Source organism: Poecilia mexicana, unplaced genomic scaffold, assembly GCF_051168715.1.
Source record: "Poecilia mexicana isolate PSO_F unplaced genomic scaffold, ASM5116871v1 scaffold_7, whole genome shotgun sequence".
NCBI lineage: Eukaryota > Metazoa > Chordata > Actinopteri > Cyprinodontiformes > Poeciliidae > Poecilia > Poecilia mexicana.
The window spans coordinates 16,153,981-16,177,687 of NW_028263376.1; the positions used below are offsets into that span (position 1 = coordinate 16,153,981).

Below are 23,707 nucleotides of genomic sequence, written 5' to 3' on the forward strand. Positions count from 1 at the left end.
TTTATTTAAACCGTATGTTTTCTTTATTTTAATTTTCTGCTGATAAATGTTCACTAACGGTTCAGCGTCTGCCGCCTGGAAGCACTCCCTCTTGTGGGAGTGATAAAATTAGCCATGACGTCAGCTGAGCAAGAAGAGTGCGTGCGGAGTCGCACGCAGTCACCTCAAGTTCAACTACAACTCCCAAGAAGCCATGCGACAAATGCGAACTACAAAAACCAAAATGCAACCACAACGCATGCGCAGCATCGTCAAAATTGTTTAAGTTGACTACAAATTGTTCGGATAAGAACTACAAATTGTGGCGGGCATGCGCAGTGCAAACCCCGAGCCCTTTAAACATACTGTACGTGCAAAGATGGCAGCTCAAGTCGACTTGCTCCGTGCGAAAGTGAACGACGAACGGATAAGGGACAGCTATGACAGATTCATCAAAGAGAAGAAAAAGAAGAAAAAAAGAGATTTATCGCCGACAGCCGACAAAAGAGAAAGATTTGAGAAAGAAGCGAAAAAGGTGAAGCTCCATCATCACCACAACCACCAGCAGCAGCACGCCGAGAACCGGAGCCACCAACCGCATCAGTTGCAGCAGAACCCCAAAACCCAGAACTTCAGCACGGATAAACACGTTCTCCACATCCACCACCACCATCACCACCACGGCCACCACCATCACGGTCTCACCAACGGTACCAAGAAGAGCCTGCAGCCCGCTTTCCCAGCTCAGAAGCGAGCCGTGCCCCCTCAGCCACCTGCGCTCTTCACTTTCACGCCCCTCAAAGTGGTGAAGGCCCAGCCGCAGGAGCTCAAAGACAAGCACCGGGAGAAGGAGCACAAGCTGAAGCTGAAGAAGGAAAACTCGGAGGCTAACGTGAAGCTTCCTGAACTGAAGAAGAAAAAAGGTGAGCTTATTATTTGAGTGTTTAACGGCTACAAGCCGTTTGATACCAACACAAGACCAGCGGCATCACATGTGTCAACAGTAGCTTGTAAACGGATAATTTTAGCTAGCTTAGTTTATTATATAGCCAGTTTAGTAGTGTTTACATTTTTAAACATCTGAGCTGACTGTTTAAAATGAGCCTTTCTTTTCAGTGAATAAACAATTAATTTTAAATTAGTAATTTTAATTTCATCTTTAAGCACTCATTTACCTCTCTTTGCTGTATATAAGTACCATTATTTTGTTCTTTTCATGTTATTATAAATTATATATATTGTTTACAAGCTTTTATTTAACTCATTTATTCACCTTTTATATTAGGTTTATTATCATTTTATTTATCTTTCCATTGTCTGTCCTTTGTGTTTAAATAACTTTTGTTTTCATTTTTTTGTAGTTATTCTTTAGTAAGGATGTACATTATATTTTCTCTACATTAATCCTGTTTAATACATTGACAGACTTTGATATTTGGGGGCTTTCTAACCTCTTTTGAATTTGTCTTTACCTGTTTGTTTTTTAACAGGTTTTCAGGCTCATGTAACTGTTTATATAGCATAAACTTGCAGAAAAAGTGCTACACTATTAAAGTTTGTTTGAGTTATTGATTAATAAACTTTGATTTTGTCTTTAAAACTGACCGAAATGCATATTGTGTTTGTGTTGTATCTAGTCTTTACAAACATTTATACTTTATTCTAACCTCAATTATAAATGTTATGTAAAACATTGCTTAAAATAAGACATCCTATTATGAGGTAGTAGAGGTGCTATATAGCAGGAAAATATGACATTGAGAGATTGAAGTTGATTATTGTTTTGGAGATATTGATTTCAATTAACCCAATTTATTTCTCAGCAACACAAACAACTCTCTCCATTTTTCTAACTTTGCCTGACTTTTTTAACTGTATTTTCAGAGTTGGTGCCCAACAATGAAAATGGAAAGTCTCTAACACTAGAGGAATATCTTCTGAAGAAGAAGAAAAAGAAGAAGAAGCATCGTGACGATGATCAGGGTGCCAAGAAGGTCCGACATCTGCACACCAAAGCGGTTCAGACTGTATGCACCGGGCTTGGGGCTGACCTCACAGTCCCTGTTAACCCTGAAGCTAAGCTGCCCGGCGTCATAAAGCAAGAAAGCACTCGACTTCCTGGCAGAGAACCTGTCGACAACTGTCCACCTTACATCCAAGCGCTCAAAATGGGCCGCACACCTTTCCTCTCGCATCAGGACCACTACATCCGCAGCTCCTGCCTCCAGACCGGTACCAGATATGGACGCTTTATTCACGAGGAGAAGCAGCCCAACGGAGGCGGATCTGTGCTGCACGCTTACGCTGACGAGTTGGCGTGCCTCAGTCCAGCTGAGATGGATGGATTCGCCCGGGAGTTCCTGGAGCTCACCTTTGCCGAGAAGCCCAAAGGTGCAGCGGTCTACGCCTTGACTGTAATCCACGGCGCAGCTTCGTACCTCCCTGACTTCTTGGACTACTTTGCCTTCAACTTCCCCAACACACCTGTCAAAATGGAAATACTGGGCAAGAAAGACATTGAGACCACCACTATAAGCAACTTCCATTCTCAGGTACGTAGAGGAGGGGGGAAGGGGAGGCAATGTTCTTGATACAGCATGGCTTCAAATTTAAACAACCCAACAGTCCTAGTGCTCAGTAGGCTGTGCTGTTGTGAATTCTCTGATACATGTACTGGAGAAGCACCATAAAAAAGCCTCAGGGTGTCCACAGATCTTTAAAAAGTCTTTAATTTATGCATCTAAAATCAAAGCCTCAAAATGTCTTAAATTGGTTCTTATAAAGTTGGTCTTCAATATGCGAATCACAGGTCTTAAATTTTGTCTTGACAGGACTAATTACTCGTACGGCAGAGTGTTAGGGCCATACTAAGAAAAACATTTTAAAGATTATAAGAAAAAAGTCATAATATTACGAGAATAAAGTCACAATAACACAAGAATAAAGTTGTAATAACATAATAAAGTCATCTTACGAGAATAAATTTGAGACTAAAGTCAATGTAATACTAACATAATGTGATATTGCCAGAATAAAGTCGTAATGTTATGACTTTATTCTCATAATTTTATTTATTCTTTTATTTTTCTTGCCGTTACTGTAATACTCCACAGTTTGAACATTTCTTTCGACATTTAGGTATTAAATTCCATTCACAATGTTCTTAAAAAGGTCTTGAAAAGTCTTAAATTTGAGTTGGTGAAACCGGCAAAAACCTGGTTTTGAGCTCAGTCTGCTTGTCCTTCACCACAATGGTGACAAAAAAACCCGCAACTTGAAAAACTAGAATTCTGGCAACTTTTATTCGGAAGTAAGTTCTGCTCCGGTTCTGACCAGTATTATTACTCTTATTTCATGCAAAAAAAATAAAAAAACAACAGGCAAGTCACCTGTCATTTAGATAAAAACAAAACAATTTTGCTTTACTGTTTAGAGCAATCTGCCACTGGATATTCATACTTATAGTTTGTACTTGCCAGTGGAATAAAGATTTATCTGCTGTGAAAAATTAGATTTTCTGCCCCCAAATCTGTGGATGTTTGCTCTTTGAAGAGAGGAAGTAGGAAGGTTTGCAGGGGATGTTGATTGGAGGTCACAGAGCTTAGCAGTTTTTTCCCCCCTCCCCTTCATGTAGGGAACATTTGATAATTTCACCCACTGGAAAGTCCTCTGTCTATGTAAGGGCTGTAAGCTCTGGCTGATGATGATTGTATGTCATTGTGTAATATTTACCTCTATGCCGTGACTGCTGTGCATGGAAAACATATGCCAGCAGGTACCAGTTCACACACTAGGACAGGTATATCACAATGACTATTAGACATAAAGGATTAAAATACAATTTTAAATGTGGCTAGGAAGCAGTACATTACTGGAAAAAAAAACTTTGAAACTTCTAGATCAATTAAAAATTGTGAAAGTCAACAAAATAGTAAATTTGTATGGATTAAGGTAAAAAAATTATAATGCTAAAGCTGGAATGTTTTTCAACATTGTGCTGTTGACGACTCTGCACCGGGACATGCTGCTCTGATACAGGAAAAGAGCCCAGAGGCCCCACTTAACTTTGGAAAATATCCAGATGCATTTCGCTCTCTGAGGATTTCTGGTATTTTGTTGCAAATGTCTGACTTTAAAACCTCAGAGAAACTCCTGAGTTTTGTTTTTTTCATTGAAAATTTGTGACCTCACAATGGCAGAAAATAGCTTAGTTTTAACATCGTACATTGTTGGCTTTCTTTTTTCTTTTTTCCTCATCCAAGAAAGTTGTTTTTTTTGTTGTTGTTTTTAGAAAGCATGTTAAATTAATCTAGAAATATTGAGGCTTTTTTGGTAGAAATGTATTTCTTTGTGACCACATTTGAATGTTTTTCATTAATCTACAATGGCGACAATTATCCGCTGTACTTGCTAAGCACTTAGAGTTCAGCATGTAATATTTTATCCGTAGCTCTACACACTTTTAACAACCTGGAGCTCATGTGCAAATAACTGAATGGGTTAATGGGATTCACACACTGTGCTCTACAACATTACTGGTGTGTAAATGTGGGCGTATCAGAAATCCATTAGTAGTAATGTGGATTTCTGAAGGGTTTTAGAGCAGAACCTGTCGTTTCTGGCAGGCGACTAATTGTGACAGTTTTTGTTCTGCTAAAAGGAAAAGACAGTGAAGTCTGGCTGGTTTTATTCATTCTCATACCATCTGCTTGATGGAACAGCTGTGTTTTTATTATATATTCAGTACTAAAACTGTAATAATCAAGAGAAAACTCAAGTTAATAGTAATGATTGCTGTATTGTCATTCTACAGGATGCAGTGCAACTGTGTTAAACAAAAAAAGAAAAAGTAAAAAATTGCACAAAATCTTTAAAAAATGTATTTTTATGGACCTTAAGTGCTTTTATCATTCAAATTGAGAAAATATTATTTTAGCTTACAGATAAAGATTAGCTTGTAGCATTTAAAGGTTCCTTTACTTTTTTCCCCAGGTGAGCCGGACGTATTGCTCTGGAACGTACCGAGCCGGACCCATGAGGCAGATCAGCCTGGTCGGCGCCGTGGACGAAGAAGTCGGAGATTATTTCCCAGAGTTCTTGGACATGCTGGAGGAGTCGCCGTTTCTCAAGGTGGAAGAGAGATTTTGTTTTCTGTTCTTGCAATAGCTTCTGTAAGAGTTTGTGTTTGTAGCACAGCAGCTTTATCACTTAAACACACGAGTGTATTAGTATTTTAGAGAAAGGCAAGCAAAAACAAAAAAAAAGTGTGGAATCTGTTGTTTGTAGTGTCAAAATAACATCTTATTTTAAGACAAAGAGAAGGAAAAGCTATTTAGCTAAATTATTTATATTCATCTCATCTTGATTTTTGCTTTAACTTGCACATATTAAGAATATATTCATGCTTTGGAAACATATTAAGAAAATACGGATATCCAAAGTGTCAATGGCAGCTGGAAGATATGCAGAAACAGAGATGATGCAGGCTGAAAGTGCTTGAATTGTAAATAAAAAATAAAAAAGCAACAAAGGCTTGACTATATGCATTTCATTCTAGAAAAATATGAACGTGAAAGGAAAAAATGTCTGCAACAACCCAAACTGCCAGAAGAGGGAGACATTCTATATTTTGAACATCATAAACAGCCTTGTGAACTGCAGTTAGATTATAAAATGTTCATCATTGTGTGGTCGGTATAAACTAGGAATCATACACTAACTCACAGAAAATCCCCTATATAACAACAAATGTTACTCAAAATGTACTTTTGATGCTGTAAAATATAATGCTAAATTCATTGTATTTTGGGCTCAGGTCAGTTAAGGAACAAATTTCATTAGATCTTGAATATTGTTTCGGTATTCTGGCATATATTGTCTTGCAGATGCAGGAACTACCTTGAATCATGTCCATTTAAATGTATTGTCTGTACCTGTGACTGGTTTTGTAGATGACCCTGCCTTGGGGAACCCTCTCCAGTCTGAAGCTGGACTGTCGCTCTCAGAGTGACGACGGACCCATCATGTGGGTCCGACCGGGAGAGCAAATGGTTCCAACTGCTGATATGCCCAAGTCTCCATTTAAGCGTCGCAGGTAAGAGCTTGTGCAAGAACGTTGGACGTCTACCTCTAACTAAAAAGAAAACCAGCTGCTCATCTGCTGCTTTTCTATTCATTTATTTGATTATTTTAGATCTATGAATGAAATAAAAAACCTGCACTACCTACCGAGGGCCAGTGAACCCAGAGAGGTTCTGTTCGAAGACCGGACTAAGGCCCATGCTGATCATGTAGGGCAGAGTTTCGACTGGCAGAGCACAGCTGCTGTGGGGGTCCTGAAGGCTGTGCACTTTGGAGAAGGGTGCGTTTCGTTGAGCATAATCAGATTTGCCTCACCGTTGTTAACTACACTGCAAAAACACTTAATCTTAACTCATATTTTTGTCCAGTTTTTTGTACAAATATTTTAGTACACTTGTAATGAAGCAAAACTAACTTATAAGTAACTTTTCAGCAAGATATAGGAGCTTGTTTTCAGTAAATACTTTCTTAATGTTGGTTTTCAAAAAAGCACTAGTTCCACTGGTAGATTTCTTTACCTATAACATATGAAAATGTTTTGTTATAAGTTAAATAATCTGCCTGTTTAGATATTATTTTTTAAAGAATACAAGTTCATTCTAAACTTTTCTTCCTGAAAAGTAACTTGTAAATTATTTTTGTCTTATTTCAAGTGTACTAAGATATTTTCACTTCAAACTAGCCAAAAATACTTGTCAAGATTCGCTGTTATTGCAGTGTAGTTGCTGATTTCCCAAACCACAATATAAGGTTATTTACTTGTTTATTTTTAATGGGATCTCTTAAAGGGATAACCGCCCTCGGATTACCAAGGATGTGGTGTGTTTTGATGCTGGGGACTTTAACGAGGTTGTCCAGAGGCTGCAGCTGGATCTTTATGAGCCCCCAGTTTCTCAGGTAAATTCAGATTCCAGTTAAAAATAGTCTTTTTTTTTTCTGCATATGTTTAATAACGTGTGTGTCTTGGTGAAGTGTGTCCAGTGGGTGGATGACGCCAAGCTGAATCAGCTGAGGAGGGAAGGCATCCGCTACATCCGCGCGCAGCTCTGCGACGACGACATTTACTTCATCCCCAGGAACGTCATCCACCAGTTCAAGACGGTGTCAGCCGTCTGCAGCCTGGCCTGGCACATCCGCCTCAAACAGTACCACTCGGCCGAAGACACGGATGCCACGGAGGAGCAGCAGCAGCCCAAAGATCTGAGCCCCACATCAGGCCGAGTCTCCTTCTCTTCCCCTGCCAGACCGGACTCCACTCTCACCCCGTGTTCACGGCGCCAGCCGGACAGCATCCACGGCGGGGTGGCCAAAACCGAGGAGCCCGAGTTCCAGAGGCCGGCCACGCCGTCGAAGGAGCCTCAGCCAGCCCCCCCTCAGCCCACCAAATCCACTCACCTCCCCCACCTTTACCCCGCCTCGGTCCACTCTGGCTGCACGCCCTCGAAGGAGCCCTCGCTGCCAAAGGCTAATGGCCACAGCACGGAGATCCCCAAATGATCCCAGTCAGCCCTTCTTCCTTCCAGCTATAGCAGGAAGTATTTAAAATTTTAGACTAAATTTGACATCTGAGTCAATCAGGAAGCTTTTAAATTATTCTTCTTTTTTATCTCACAATAATGGTGTGTTTTTGTCTTCTTTTTTTTTAACCTACTGTAATGTTATTGTTTAATGGGACAGAATAATATATATATTTAGTTATCGGATGTAAAGAATCTTATTATTTTTAAACTGATATTGTAAATCGTCACACGTGCTGTGTGAAAGAAACTTTTTTTTTTTTTTATTTCACGGTGAAGTTATTTCTCGGAAACCAATTCACCCATTAACCTGGATGTGTTCTTGATCAATAACAGACTTTCTTCAGCTGCATGAACCTGCCATGTTATCATGAAACTTATGAAGATCACCTTAAGCCCGGGATTTTGTATTTTTATTCAATTGATTTGGAGACATGGGCAGCTGTGTGCGGTGAGCTCAGCGCAGATGGGGCAGGGTGTTAATTTGGCTTGATTGGGGTCACTTTATGTCAAGGTGAGATTGAAAATCCCCCAGAAACTGGATGTCCACTCTTCAGAGAATCCAGTAATGTTTAAAGCGCTCTCCTTCCTCCATGTACAAAACTTCAGTGGTGTGACTGTTGTAACTAATTATCAGGGTGGCAGCATATCTGGGAACTGGCAGCCTGATGGCAACAGTAGTAGCATATCCATGGTGTGAGATACAAATTCACATCATGGCCCTCGCTGGTGTGCTTGGTCACTGAACCAAGAATTTGTAGCAGGACTGACCACAAGCCAGCCTAACCCTGGCCACGCTGAGCAGGCATTACACAAATTAGCTTCTTACACCATCTACACCACAGCAGATATGTGCTTGGCATTCTGACGCCATTCTGGCTCCAACAAATGAAGGATCTCACCGGAGGCAACTTATACCATGTTCTTCACACTAAGACATAAAAACACATGTGATGATTAGTCTCTATCCATGCAAAGATTAGTATGAGCAAAGCTGCAAAGAATTGTCCACACCTCCAAATTGCACATGTTGACTTGTTGCTGAGCGCCTGTGGGAAGATTAAGGTTTTCTGTTGTCTGCAATTCAATATGATTGGGAAAATTGTTTTTGAGAGAAGAGGAAGCGCGAACAATGTCTCATTAGGTTCATTAATTAATTTCTTTGTTGCGACTATAAAAGGAGGAAGTGTTTACCCAGGTATGATCCTCCACAGCAGCGCTGTACATGGTAGAGGATGTGCAGGATTCTCAAGTTTAAAATGAAGCTCTACATTTTCTGATTTGATACTTGTGGGTGAGTATCCAGTCTGCAGTAGGGTGACGCTTGCCTTTAAACTGAAATTACTTTTTCTGAGATCCCGAAGGCCGTCTGAAGCCGCTTTGAAGTGGACTAATTCCCCCCTTTAAAAGCGTCATGCAATTATGTTAGTAAACTTAAAGCACTTAAATCTTTTTTGCCAGCTATGAGTTTGTATTTATAGTCATAATTCAAACTTTGTTTTATATGTGAACTTGTTTGATTGTTTGTACCTTTTTTTAATATTTATTTTCTGCAGATTCTGCTTTCTGATCCGGTATCTCGAGCATCTTTTAATCACAACGGAACTGCAAAAGTTGCACTTAGCAATAATAGTCAGTCGTTTTTCATGTTTAGAATGAAAATGGAGCGTAATATGTCGTTGTGATAGCTGAGATTATGTGACTGTTGTGATGGTTATATTGGGTTTTTTTTCATCAAAATCTTTCGTAAGGTGACGACTTTAGGTAGTTTTAGAAAGAATGTATAGGATGAAGGCTGGAAATGATGTTCCAAAGCGTCCAGACGTTGGATGGAGATTGAGGCCTTCAGTTTCTTGTTTTCAGAATGAGGTTTAGAAGGAAGGAAGTGACGTTGTGCTACCTGGTGCCTTTTGCATGATTAGCCGAACTTAACACTGAAGGCTTCTATTTTTTTGATGACTGAAATGGGAAATAAGTACCTGGTAGCAAATACTTTACACATAATAGTTTGGCTTTCTTAAATCACAGAATGGATTTTTTGCTATGTTATTATGGCTTCCATATAGTCTTGACTTCTTGTAGCTCTTCTTTCTTGAAGATTTTTAGATTTAGTTTTTTTTTTTCCCTTACTTGTTGGCATCATAAATCACAGACAGAAAGATACAGGAAGCATACATTGTTTACCGTTGTAAAATAATACAATTACGCTTAAATAGGAAAAACGCAATTGGAATGCAAAGACATATTTTTTAATAAATAAATGTGCAGTTGCAGCATATCCATATGCACGACATTCAATATTTATCAGGATATCAGTTTCATCATATCGCTTTTAAATAATATGGCAAAGAAGCAGTGAACGATGCAAAGTCCGCTCTGTTTGAAAGACAAAGTGTCGCGCTCGTGAGGATTCGTTATACCCGTTTTCTTGTTTCACGCTGAAAGCATACATGTGACCACAATCATCACACACATGCACATTTAAATTTAGTCCTAACACACAACGCGACAGCTTTGCCTTGAGCACAAAATAAAACAAGTCATACAGAAACTCTCTCCAAGCGGTTTCTCATATCTGAATATCGATGTTGCTTTTTGTTTTATAGAAGGCACTGTTCAGAAGTTAAACATTTGCTTTACTTTATAAATTGCACAAAGACTGGGCCCTTCCTGCGTGTTTCCTGATGGGAGGTGCAGCTGCACAGAAACTCCTGTTTCGGCTTTTCTCTGCTCTTCTTCTGTTTTCTTGACAAATTTGTAATAAACCTGCTTCTGTCCCAAAGTCACTGAGTAGTGCAGTGTATTATTTTGAGGCCAAGTCTCTTCAGATCCAGGTCTCCGGATAGCTCCGAGGGCCTTTTGGCTTTCCAAAACGGTTCCCAAATCCTGTGGAACAGAAAAGATGATTTCAGAGATTAGATTTGTGATGGTTTTGTTTTATCATGTTGGAAAAGTATTTTTAACGCATTAGCTGTTTTTTGTGGTTTGCCTCTTCACAAATCCAAACTCTAAGGTATTTTTAATACAAATTCAAAGAGTACTTCATTGAGCCAAAAGAGTATGAAGTAGTAAATACAGCAGTGAAAGTGGAGGAAATTTCATGTGGTCGACAAACAAAGATAAAGTATTGCATAATTGTGAAGTGGAAGTAAAACTATCCAATGGGCCCAACTACTGACTTCACATATGTGCATCAATTTTAATTCTTGCCACAAGTTGTTTTTGGTCTGGACTTTGACTGGGCTACTTTAAACAATGAATGTGCTGTGTTCATGCATTTATTCAACCTTTAATCGGTAAACTATTGAGAACAAGTTGTTATTTACAGTGACAGCCTGACAGGGATGGCAATTAAATAGTGTGGACAAAAAACATTAGCTTCATAAAAAAAGCAAATGAGGTGGATTAGCAGTGCTTGCCATCAAATGATGGTTTCATCCAGGGCATGCTATCTTTGGAACAAGTCATGACGATCATGAGATTGTCATACAGCAACAGTCTTCAGTCAGAAGCTTCATTGCGAGACCAACTGCTACTGGAGATGCTTCCAGCCCACAACATCATCATCCATGGCGACTCTTTGAAGACTCTTGGATGTCTTTAAACTTCATGTATCTAAAATTAAGGCCTTTAAATGTCTTACTCTTTAAATTAAATTAACTTTACCTTAAATACATTAATCACACATCTTACATTTTGTTGTGGATGAATTATTTAATCATGTATATTGTTTTTTTTTTCTTCACAGGACTTTCTGTCATCTGCAGGTATCATCATTGCGTTCGGTGGCTTGAGACGGTTGCGGCTACCGGTAACTAGCTGCTAAAATACCCTAGCTAGTTAGCTAGCTAGCAAGGTTTAAGATTTTTTTATGTCCATCATGGATAAGTGCAGATTTATTGCTGGATGGTGTTCATCTAAACCATTGGCTCACTTCTTTTGCCAAACCATACAATTTTCTTTTGTACATTTTTAATTGCTTAGGTCTTAAATTCCATTCACAATGGAATCTTAAATCTGCAGAAACCCTGAAAAAAATTCCTGAGTAGAATTGAATGGCCACAGCATGATTCTGCCATCACCATGTTTCAGCATGGAGAAGGTGTGTTCAGGTTGTTTGCTTATCCTCTCAAATAGCTTTTCACTTGGAGACCAAATAGTCTCATCTGTCCAGAGCACCTTCCTCCAGTGACCTGGATATAATTTGCACAGATGAACTCTACTTATAGCCAGAGGCAGTGTCTGCATTGGATTTTATTTAGTGGTGTCAGAGTTAAAAAGGATTATTACAAATACATAGAACACTTTTTTGTGGCATCTAAACCATCTCTCGTTTTCCTTAACATGAGTATAAACTGGCATATTGACTTACCAAATTTAAACACAGTAAATGAGCTACTATGTGAGGTGGCTGTAGCTCCAGCCTGAGTTGGAGGCGGTGGAGGGGCTGTTTTAGCTGGAATTAAAGTTTTCAGTTATTTTATGAGAGAAATTATTAGTTTTATTAACGACGTGAAGTACAGAGTAACGTTACTTACGTTTTGATTTATGCCTAAAAAGTTTCAGGCTCTAAATAAAGAAAAGAAAATTATTGATCTATGCTTTATTCTATCCATAGCTTATACCGTTGCTCTTCTTGTCTTACCTTTGTTCTCAACATGCTCTTTTCACTGCTTTTGTCTGCTTTGCTTCCTGATCTGTCACTGTTTGGGCTGGGCCTGTGGTTTATATTCTGTTGTTCCACTTGCGCTGATGAACATAGAAACGGAAAGGAGATGAAGCATATTTTTGCCCAGATGTTGACATTTCACCTGGCGCGATGCTCCCCCCTCATGTCTGTTCAAAAATATCTTATCCAAACTCTTAAAAGGAATCTCAGCTTCCTTCGATGTGCAGCGTCTTGTGGCTGATCTGCTTTTCTTGATATGTCTGAGGATCTTCTGTCATTTTGATGAGTGCTTGTACGGTTATTAATAGACTGTGTGAGAAAGGCTACTGTGTAGTGTGCTTCAAACTGACTCACCACTTCCTCCTTCAGCTGCGACCACAGGAAGAGGAGTGAGCTGCGGAAATGCACTGAGGGGCTCTGCAGTATGAACACAATGATTAATAAAAACATCCCCTGTTGAAACACATTTATTTCCACTAATAATAATAATAATCAGCATGCAGAATGTTTAACCAGTCAAGCTTTAAACCCCTTCATACCTCCTTGTGATAGTGACATTTAATTTTACTCTCTGTGAGCCTCCATGTTTGTACTAACAAAAAGATTAAGTTTCTTTTTTGTGCATGTAATATGACTAACTGCATTAAATTATGGTATAAACATACAAAAAACTATAAGTATATATCTATCTATATATAAGATGGATATTCTTGGTAAGAAGTGACATGTTCTCAGGAATCCCTGCAGGCCTGGGATCCTGTGCAGCAGCGTAAATCGTTGATGCTCTGCATCCGAGTCACAGATCTGAGCCAACAACAAGCAGGTGGCTATCTGTGTTTAACTTTTAACTGCTTAAAGGCTCAGTAAGACGAAGGCAGATAACTCACCTGAACGTGAGCTTTTAGCACGAACACTCTGAGGAAAGATATTAGACATGTTAAAACTTAGAGGAGAAAAATAAGAAATTTGGCTTTAGAGCCCAGTGAAAATTAACCCAGAGTAATTCTGTTGAACTTTATGACATATTGGAGTTCATGTTACCTTGCTCCGGTTCATGACAGCATCCAGGAACTTCTTGGGCTGGGAGCTGCCATCCCACTCTGATGACATTCCCACCCTGGGAAGCGACTGTGCTGACCCCATGGAAAGAGGGCGTTGCATATTTCTGTCATGAGCTGAAAGATCAGACAGAGTGGCAGTTCTTAGACAATCATCTCTTTCATGAGTCGCTGTATAAGAAGGGAATGAAATGCTCACAAGTTTCTGCAGGGAAGGGGAAGGATTCTGGGACTCTTTTAGCAACAGGTGATGCCAGACTGTCCTCAGCTACAAACCCAAGTATGAAAGAATGTTTAATTCTCCTTTTCTAACCATTTTTGATTCATTCTGAAAGTCAAATAACATTCTATAGTATGTTTTGCACAATGTTTAAACTTTATTTTTTACAAATTGGAGTGTAGACCTAGATTTTCCCCCCCTTCTAATCAGTTCTGAAAGAAGAAAAATATTTAAATTTCTTAATCTTTTATGCCGGACAAGCTTACTGCGAGGAAGAGGTGGTGGAGTCATAGGGACCGGAGGTGGACTGGAAGTGTGGAAATTTGTTTGGTCAAGTTGCATTACTGAAGTTGGAGCTATCATGAAAAAAAAAACAACACAAAGCTGATTTATACTATTGATCTTCTAGAAACATCAAAGCTTGCAAATGTTAAACTGAAAAGAGAAAAAATTAAATGATCATAACAGTACTTTGCTGTGGTTATTTTATCTATTAGAACATCTTACCTGAGAGAGTCATTTTTGCTCTGAGGCTCTGCAAGAAAAGAAAAAACAAGCTTGCTTTCAGAAAATCTATAGAAACATTTTTGAAACATGCGGAAAAAACGGCTGGTTAAAGTTCATAGCTTGACTGTTAAATAAAAAATCCATTAAATTAGAGGTACTAAGTCTCTCAAAGTCAGACATAAAGTAAGCAGATCCTCTTCAGTATTTAAAATACAGACTGTTTCTTAGGGTGTTTCACACTTGATAGACCAGTAGACTTAATTCGATGGCGGACCAAAGTTTGCTACATTTTCATCTGGTTCGGTTCCCTTTCACATTATACTGTGTCAAACAAACCAAACCCTTTGAAAAACACCTTCCCCTTAAGAATCACTGAAGGAAACAACATAAAAACCAAAGGAGAAGACATGAGTGCAACATTATTCTTCATGAAATGTAAACATGAAAGGAGCGTCATCAGATTTTAGCAGTTGTATCATTTCTCTGTTGTCTCTGGTAAAAGATCACGAACCATTTCTTCCACTACTGCTAGATTCACAAGTTAGTTTTGGATTGTTAAAAGCACTGCCATCCTCTGTTTAGTAAAAAAGATTTTGAGGGACACAGTTAATCTGTTCTACATCCTACCTTCCATTAAATTCCAAGGATAATGTGCATCTTCCAATGAGAAGAATGTTTCCTCACCTTACTTCTCACAAATGTTTTTTCCTGTTGAATTGCATCTTCTGGAGTCAAAGTTCCCGACCATTCTGAAGACAGTCCTATTACGCCCAGGTTCACTCCCAGTGGCACCCTTGCCTGAGGTGTGACAGGAACTGAAAAGCAAAATTTGTTCATTTAAAAATAAATTTCCAATCAAAATAATCTAAAATGTGGCTATCATAGGGATACAGTCGCAGTGTTACCTGGATCACAGGCTAACTCAAATGATTCTGGGGTTCTCTCTGGAAGCGGTGGGGCAGGTGATGGGGGGCTTCCTAAGAATTTAGAAAGAGGAAGTTAAATATTTAAATAAAAATCAGTGTTTGAAGTATCCAAAGAATTACTACACATTTAAGGAAAATGGCGGCAGACATCTTATGCTCTTAAAGAAAAGTTTTCATGGATGTGTTCTTACCTGCCTGCTCCCCTATTGGTTCAGCCGCAGCATTTGGTGGATAGATAACCGACAACCTTTCACATGTATCTGGCAGCTCTGTCAGACGACATTTTGTTCAACAAATACAATATAGCAAGATTTTATGTGTCACTTTTCAATATGTGTTGCACAATCAGAGACGATCAGATTTTTAAATATATAATGACACCAGATATTTTTCTTTTCACATCTAGACTGAGGAAACCAACCTTCCTCCTCAGCCAGGAAGTAGGATTCAGGGGTTCGTTCGGGTAACGGTGGAGGCGCCTCATCATCGGCTGGAGCTTTGAAACAAAACACACGACTGCAATTCAGCAACTCTTATCTGTTTTTTTATAAGACTAATTCATGCAAACATGTTTCTGCTTACCTGAGGTTGGAGAGCTGGGTTCCATGTTCTGGTCGTTCAAGAGAAAAGAAGGTGCGCTGAAGAGCGGGCTGCATGTCCATTTGGAGTCTTCTGGTCCTTCGTCCACTAGAGCCTCCTCGGGTGAAGGGGAGCTCAAAGGAGTGTCGAAATAGGGGTCTTCCACCATCAGACACACAGCCTCAGGCACAGCAGGTGAAGATGAAGAATTCAGTAGAGAGGTGTCGTCTTTGTCTGGTATGCTCTCACTCGTAAGCGCAGCAGGGATGGTATGTAACGGTTTAGGAGAGTTGGTCGCTCCCTCATGTAAGTCCTGCGTAGCATTCAGAGCCTCTGGTATGCCGTGGAATGGGTGGTGTTGTTGCTGGATCCACTGTAAGTCTTCGTATTTATAGGCAGTTTTATTTTCTGAAACCTGAACCAGAGGAGAACTGTATTGTTGGAAATAACCCCCCTCTTTTTCAAGCAGGAGTTGATGCTGTGGGGTTAAGTCGAGCTCCTCACTCTCGTCTGAGAGATCATTTTCATTTGTGGCAGCAACGGCTGATTGAAGCATCGTCACCTGTTCGGATGAAAACAGACATAAAAGAGGATTTCATCAGATGACCAGGTACGTACCACTTCTCCATCTTAAGCAAAAGGTCAAAAGGGTTATATACAGGCCACATGAGGTTGTATATTAATGTGATCCATCTCTATGTGCTGAAGTGACCTTCCCAAAGCCTGGACCCCAGGTGCGAGGCAACCAACAAACACAACCAAGATACAGCAGTTGTGTCATGAGGAATTGGCCAAAATTTCAACAAACTACTGAGAAAAGCTTGTGGAATGATAACTGGAACTTAAGTCATACAGTTTAAAATTTAATTCAGCCAAGTACTAAGAGAATTTGTGAGAACCTCTAAATTTAAATCTGCAATTATCGGTAAGTTGTTTCTCCACCATTTGCACCTTTAGCAGCACGTATACGTGATTATTTGACAGCGCTAAGCCACTCCTCCTGGCTCTCACTGGTTGTTTCTGACTGGGAGCGGTGCATTTCTGCAGGTGGCAGTAGAAGCTGGGGGCACGTGGAGGAGCTTGATTGTTTTTCACAGATTATCTGTCCGATACTGTCCTGTCATAACGTGGTGACAGTTTAAATAAAATAAGTTGGGGTTTTTTTTTCCCATTTTTTTTTTAGAAAAGTTACATACTACAGTTTCACTGAATGTTATGGTATTGACATTGCTAAAAGTTGAGCTATAACAATACAGATTGGTAAAATGTTTTTTTTTTTTTGAAAACTGAATTTAAGATGTTTTAAAACTGGTCAAAGTACTATGTTACCTATTATTACTATTATTATTATTATTATTATTAGTAGTAGTAGTAGTAGTATCATCATTATTATTACCTGTTATTAAAAGATGACATGTTTAATTTAGTTGTATGAGTCTAACATCCCGTTATTACTTTCAGCAGCTAATGATTACATAAAATTACAAAATCAATTTATCTGGTGCAACAGATGAAGTGCAGTCTGAACCAACCTTCCTCGTTGCATTGTTAGGCATATGATGTCAATCAAAATAAAACATTTTAACTTACAGATTCATGAGATAAACCCTGAATTTACCATATGCTCATTTTTAATCTTGCCACTGGAAGTGAGCAATGCAGAGATCAGATTAACTTTAAGAAAATGATTTTTGCTCATAGCAGATTACCACACTGCCATCACAACTTCTGATTTTCCACTCGTCATGTGACTACAATCTAAATTTATGATACATTGAAACCACAAAAAAGCCTGCCGCAGCTGTTTGTGTTCTTCGGTCTGTACCTTGTGCTTTTCATATTTTTGCATTCGGAGAGCTGACAGTTGCATGCAAAAAATTACAGATTTTTCTGATTTTAATAATAGGTCTCAGATCTCAGCTTATTGATTGTGGTAGTGCAACAATTAGCTGCACTTTCAAGTGCATTGTAATAGCTTAGTGTAACATTAAACAGCAGATGTTCAGTTTGAAAATGAAACTAGGATTAATTACACATAGATATGCTTTTTAACATCTAGTTCAGTTAAATATTATGAATTCATTATAAATATGTCATAATTACTGTTCTAAAAAAATAGCACAAGACTATTATTATGCATATCCATCAACAGGTGTGGTTTCTTATCCACTTAACAGAGAGTTAACAATGTCTTGTATATTTGGCAGAGCGGATAAGTACCAAGTCTTATTAGATTAAATAAAGGATTCTCCGTACTGCTTGTCAGCAGGTTGAAGCATGCAATGCTTCACAGAAGAAATGTGAAAGTTGTAAGTCATGTCCTTTATATGTTTTTTTTATAAGAAATGGTTCTCAAAGAACTGTCTCTAGCTGCAGTCCATGTCTGGTGAATTTCCCCCAAATTCTTGGCTGCAGTTACTTCCTGTTCACACTTTTTACTTCCACTTAACTTTCGTTCAATATGCTAGGTATTAACACCATGTGCAGCCAGCTTCTTTAGAAATGAACTTTTGTGGTTTACTCTCTTTGTGGAGAGTTTCAATGTCAACTGTCAAAACATTGGTCTGCCACCTGATTGTGTAGGTCACAACATGTCTGTATTAAAAAGTAATAGTTTTATTGGTTTCATGCAATATTCCAATTATCTGAGAACCCACAAGTACTAAATAACAGAAATAAATAGGCCCTCTCCAGATAGTTTGTTTTTTAGTTTACCTTAGCAAAACATTAAACATTGGAACATTCATGGTCAGTGGTTTTTGCATGCCACTGTACATATTTTCCCTCTCAACCTGCACCTTTAGATCGATTTCTTGTTGTAGTTGCTCACCTCTGTGTTGCAGCTTTGTGTCTCCATAGTTTGCAAATACCTCCAAAACAGTTCCCTGATAGTTCTGTAGACGAGCAGGTACTGTTCCTGAGGGTAAACAACAAAAGCATACCGAGTTACAACATGTGTAACAAAACACAAATCAACCTTTTCTGCTGTAGAGAAATAGAAATGAAGCTGACGCTATTAGCCTGAAGAGAAGTTCTGCTATCTGGAGGGTTGAGTAAATACCTTGGTTTGAACTACAGATGGCCTCTGGGTTCTCATTTCTTGAACTAAGTTATAGATGCTGAAGTCTGACGTGATCATCTGTAAGCAGGCACACATTAAACATACAATATATGTAAAATATGTTGCTGTCCAACCAATGAAAACAACATCTTTACACGGCTCAGTCTCACCTGACTCCTGAGGAGGTTCCATGTATAATCAATGACACACAGAGCTCCTGTTCTTCCACAGCCAGCACTAAAATCACAACAGCAAAAAGTTTTGACCAACGTTTAGCATCGGGACAGCTAAGTTGAAATAAATAGTCAACTTAGTGCACCACAAAGATCAAAACTTCAACAAGCAGACAAGAGCTGAAACATTTTCTAAAATAGTAAAATCTGGAACAAGAGCAGAAGAAACAGAAGCTCTAGTAATGAACTGGTGTGAATTTGAGTGCTAGAACAACGGCAGCTGATAAAATTTGATGAGAAAGAATATTACAAGACAACCCAAAACTATTCAAAACATGTTGAAAATAATTAGAAATCCATACAGTAAAAAAAAAAAGAAAACAGAAAAAGGTATCTCATAGCTGCAAAAAGCTACAAAGTAGTTTTGAGGATAAAAACGAAATGCCGGGTAAAGTTGAACCTTGAAAAGAGATGAACTGTGGCACACTTCCTCCAAAGAGGAATATGTTGAGTTGAAAAACTACACAACATGTTAGGGTGTGGCGTGTTTTCAAACCGCATTTTCTGCAACATCTTTACTGTTAAAAGATACAGTTGTTTATTATTAAGTAGCTGAACGACAAATTACTGGGAAGCAAACCGACTGTAAGAATGTCAAAGCACATTTATTTGAATGTTCTGTCTTTAAATGTTTACCGTTTCATATCTGAGTTTCCACAACAAGAAGGCTTGATTGAATCTTATTAGAAAAAGTTGTTTTGTTGTCTTGATAAAACAATATCTTAAGAGAGGAAGTGAAACCCTCAGTGAGTCTTACTGATAAGACACATCCTTTTTTGCCAGTAAATCTTGCGCTGCCATGACCTTATAGTATGAATCATGTGGTGCACTAATGTACATATCGATGCCGTGTGGGATCTAATTAATTTATTCCAGCGCACAACACACAGGCGGTTTTCTGCCTGAATCATTCATATTTGAAGGCCGTAACTTTATGCAATCTTGAATAAATGATAAAGGTGAGTGATGAAACCACAACGCAAATGGTGGAAAAACTCAGAAGGAAAGCCCATGTGTGCGTTTTAAAGTGCAGTGGGCCGTTGGTTCACCACCTACGTGCATTTCCTGTCAAAAAAAAAAAAGAGGAGGGCCCTGACGACTCAGGCCTGATGCACGAGGACATGTACCCACAAGTAACACATTGGCATCAGTCAAACCTCTTTCTGCATCGCAAACGATGTTCACACATCAAGGTGCAAAAACTAAACAAATAAATCAACCGTAATGTGTGTTCTTGAGGTAACAAACTTCAAACGTATGATGCTTGCATAAAATCAATGGAATAGCTTTCAAATATTTAAAACAATCATTTAAAGCAAACAGTGATAGTAAAAAAGTGGCATTTTGAAAATATGATTGAACTGAGGTGTGAACATCTCCCTGTATCTCTAAAGCTAAAGCTACCTTTGCAATAAATGTGTTAAATCTGGTCAAACTTTTTCTTTTTCAGTTCTCAGTTTGTACAGTTTGAGTTACGACCTGCAAGGTCGCCAAGCTTTATGTTTCTTAGTCAATCTTAATTTATCCTTAAACTATTCCACTTATTTGTATAGTTGTACACATAGTTTTCAGTAAGCTAAAATAGTTTAACATATTTGGACACATGGATAATTCATAGCAGATTAACCCAAACTGAAAAATTCGAAATTCAAGTGAAAAATTGATTGTAGAAATGCCTAAAAAATGTAATAAAAAAGCAATATCCTCAGGTAAAATATGCAAAATTACACATTACCATAACACATCACATGCTGGGAACATCGTTACTTAGCATTTTAAACTTGATGTGCCCTTCCTAACCCTCAGACATTCAGTTTGTAATGTTGAAATGAGAGGGAACACCATGGTGACATACACAAGGCTATGTAGTGCCATGTTTTGGTGTTGCTAGGGACCAAAATGAGATGAAGACATAAGGAGCATTGTGAATAGAGAAGATGGTTTTAATTACAGAACATATTAGCCGGGAACAGATCAGAAATAAGCACTGTGGGAACAACAGATGACAGACTAAATGAACCACGCAGTATTTCTACTAGAGACTATGATAACTGAATGCTACACAGATGAGGAACAGCTGATGAAGATGATTAGATGAAACAATAGCACCAGTAAGCAAAACCTGTTATCAAACTACATTCAAACTCCAACAAATTACGACACTTCAGCCTTCAAAATGAAGATAGTTGCAGCTGATGAGTGTCAAATGATTTAAAGCAGCTAAAATCAGCCATTCAATTACATTGTCGTTTGTTGTAACTTGATTAATCACTGATTTGTTACAGTAATTTTTAAATGTGGTATAAAAATAAATTTGATATTGATGAGAGGACGAAATTCAAAGTTAATGACAAACCCACATCTGGTGTTTTCAGGTTATAAAATGTCTCCAAAAACTCAAAATGTCATGTTGCGTAAAACAGGTTTATTGCTTGATATTTATATATTTATATTAAAATTCTTGCTGTACAATCTGAGAATGACTGCACAAGTTTAACTTCAAAGGGAAGTGTGTGAGAAAGAAACGTCTATTCTCTAAAAAAACATGAAGAGCAGACAGACGTTTGTTGTTTTCTTAGATGAGTGTGAAATAGCAAGATTTTTTTTTTTCATTAACCAAATACATAATTTACATAACTTGTGATTGAGCCATAATCATTCCAGGAACTCAAACAAAACAGACTCAAATATATAAGTCTGCAGATGTCATGAAGTGGTGAGTTTGTAGTGGTGAGAATGAATGCTGAGACCCAGATGATGATGATGAAGATGATGATTTAATAAGGAGAAGCTCAAACAGTCCAATGCAGGCAGAATAGCTCACAGCTAATTGCCGGTAGCAACTGATGGAGGACTGAAAAACGAGAGCTGACACCGACACAGGACTTAACCAGTTCTACTGTGACGACTGACAGACTGACGCTGACAAAGACGAGGACCCGACAAGAGACGAGACAACAGGTGGACTTTAAATACACACGGGGTAATCAAGGGAGTGAGACACACCTGGGAACAATCAGGGGCTGACAGGACAACACAGAGGCTCACAAGGAACAGAAGCCAAAATAAACACAGTGAAAACCCAAATCCTCACAGCAGACCTCCAAGCAGAGTTAACACATTGTTACCAGCTGTCCAAAAAATAAGTAAACTGTTGAAAGAAGTGAATATTTATCTCACTTTAAGTATGAATTATTATGTACTTCATATTTACATTATATTGCATGAGTATTCCAAAGTAAAAACAGTGACTTGAATCAGCATGCCTGATTTGATCGGATATAACACATTACATATATTTACACATATATCATACATATTGTATGTGCCACTGCATTGAATTTTATGCCATTTCTTTTTCAATGCCATAGCAAGGAACAGCTGTAACAATCCAATATACTGTAGAAGCTTTGTCTGTGACTGACGTTGTCATAGCCATACACGTTTTCTCTGGATTACTTTATAATTAACATTCATTCAAGAACTTTGGAGCTCTCAAACTTTTATCTTAAATAATAATAAAAAAAAAACATCAGAGCAAAAAGCAACTTGCTCTATTGAGAGCAGACAGTTAATTATACACCCATCAACACAATGCATATATATTATACAAAACAAAAGATGAACTTTATTTCCTCACATTTAAGCACGTATAAGAGACATTCCTAGATGTTTGTGTGGCAGGATATGAAAGCAGCTTAATATTATATTAATATATTGCAATTATGAAGTTTCTGTGCTTAATTCTTTGAGACCCCCCATGTCCTACACGGTATATGTAAACCTTTATTATTTTACATATCATCAAAACAGCCTTATGTGTGTTAATAAGTTATTCACCATGAGATTTATTTTTATCTCTTGAGTGGTGAGCACTCTGTGACTTGTCTGCATGACTGGTAATGTTGCCCTTCATGTTGTAATTTGGGTAGCTTTTGGGGAATTCACAATGAGAATAGAAGGGGTCCATGTACACAACCTTGTGGTCAACCAAGTTCTCTGACACGTTTACCAGAAGTGAAGGTGTGGGGTGAGTGTTTTTTGTTCTTGTAAACCCAAAAATAATGGTTTTGTCAGTTTAACAATGCGCCATTTGACTATGTGATTAAGAAGTCTAGAATTACCATCAGCATTATTCTGAAAACGCAAAAAAAAAAAAAATTTTTCCTTGTTACGAATTTTTTTATAGTTTGATTTTCTATTTGAACATAATTTTTTTTGTGGTATAACTGATAAACTAAATATCTACACCAGGGTTATTTCTTCAAAGACAGAGAAAAGTCAAATTGTTTAAGAAATGATTATTGCTTACATAATCGACAACATATTTGCCATTTATCTTTTACAGACAAATAAATGAATATTTGTTAAAAGAAAAAGTCTTTGCTCAGCAGACAATGGGTAACATTCCCAGGTACCAGTAAAGCTTCTGACCTGCAGTGGATGCATATGGGGATGTCGTCATGCGCCTGGTAACAGCGCATTTCATGCAGCATGTCCAGGATGGGTGGGATGGTGTCTGGTACGCCGTGGTCCGGCCAGTTGACGTAATGCAGCTGTTTCAAAGTTCGGCTACACTGAAAAGTAGAAAATTGAAATGTTTGGGATCAGTTCATCACAAATTTTATGTCAAATGTTTTTGTTTGCAAGCATATCAGTTGAATAAGTCAGTGAGGTTTGAGGTTACAGTCTGTGTTTGCAGTCGTTGTAGCTGTCAACAAACCAGTTCCTTATCTCTTGATTGTCTCAGAGAAAATGCCATGACAGCTACTTAATGCTTACGTTGCGATAAGTCAACCTTAACGTCCTTGTCAGATAGTCTCCTTTACTTTCCTCAGAATCCTGGAAAAAAGGGGGAAAAAACACTTTTAAGATGG

The 23,707-nt window shown here is 38.4% G+C and overlaps 2 protein-coding genes across 2 annotated transcripts in view; one reads left to right on the forward strand and one right to left on the reverse strand.

The window, feature by feature from the left end:
• On the forward strand, positions 1-10,363 carry rsbn1 (round spermatid basic protein 1). The gene is made up of 7 exons (XM_088007155.1): positions 1-902; positions 1,864-2,531; positions 4,972-5,109; positions 5,931-6,073; positions 6,173-6,340; positions 6,849-6,957; positions 7,033-10,363. Exons 1-7 carry the CDS (start codon positions 311-313, stop codon positions 7,555-7,557), a joined length of 2,343 nt encoding a protein of 780 aa, XP_087863281.1. The 5' UTR covers positions 1-310; the 3' UTR covers positions 7,558-10,363.
• The window catches only part of ptpn22 (protein tyrosine phosphatase non-receptor type 22), a 21,493-nt gene continuing 7,590 nt past the window's right edge, over positions 9,805-23,707 (reverse strand). The window contains exons 7-26 of the mRNA XM_088007154.1: positions 23,613-23,672; positions 23,265-23,407; positions 18,768-18,834; positions 18,598-18,675; positions 18,367-18,453; positions 15,540-16,098; positions 15,379-15,453; positions 15,149-15,226; positions 14,937-15,008; positions 14,716-14,846; positions 14,032-14,059; positions 13,791-13,880; positions 13,504-13,572; positions 13,288-13,421; positions 13,134-13,161; positions 12,601-12,663; positions 12,223-12,326; positions 12,116-12,146; positions 11,950-12,033; positions 9,805-10,463 (exon numbers count right to left, since the gene is read on the reverse strand). Of these exons, the coding sequence (XP_087863280.1) occupies positions 10,402-10,463; positions 11,950-12,033; positions 12,116-12,146; positions 12,223-12,326; positions 12,601-12,663; positions 13,134-13,161; positions 13,288-13,421; positions 13,504-13,572; positions 13,791-13,880; positions 14,032-14,059; positions 14,716-14,846; positions 14,937-15,008; positions 15,149-15,226; positions 15,379-15,453; positions 15,540-16,098; positions 18,367-18,453; positions 18,598-18,675; positions 18,768-18,834; positions 23,265-23,407; positions 23,613-23,672 (2,043 nt within the window). The 3' untranslated portion in view covers positions 9,805-10,401. The remainder of the gene's footprint in view (positions 10,464-11,949; positions 12,034-12,115; positions 12,147-12,222; positions 12,327-12,600; positions 12,664-13,133; positions 13,162-13,287; positions 13,422-13,503; positions 13,573-13,790; positions 13,881-14,031; positions 14,060-14,715; positions 14,847-14,936; positions 15,009-15,148; positions 15,227-15,378; positions 15,454-15,539; positions 16,099-18,366; positions 18,454-18,597; positions 18,676-18,767; positions 18,835-23,264; positions 23,408-23,612; positions 23,673-23,707) is intronic.

What these genes read in the sequence shown, in the direction of transcription:
- rsbn1 (XM_088007155.1), top strand. Translation starts at nt 311, where the DNA reads ATGCGCAGTGCAAACCCCGAGCCCTTTAAACATACTGTACGTGCAAAG. An exon ending in GCTGTGCACTTTGGAGAAGG is followed by an intron (nt 6,341 to 6,848) that starts GTGCGTTTCGTT and finishes GATCTCTTAAAG; the next exon opens with GGATAACCGCCCTCGGATTA. An exon ending in ATGAGCCCCCAGTTTCTCAG is followed by an intron (nt 6,958 to 7,032) that starts GTAAATTCAGAT and finishes GTCTTGGTGAAG; the next exon opens with TGTGTCCAGTGGGTGGATGA.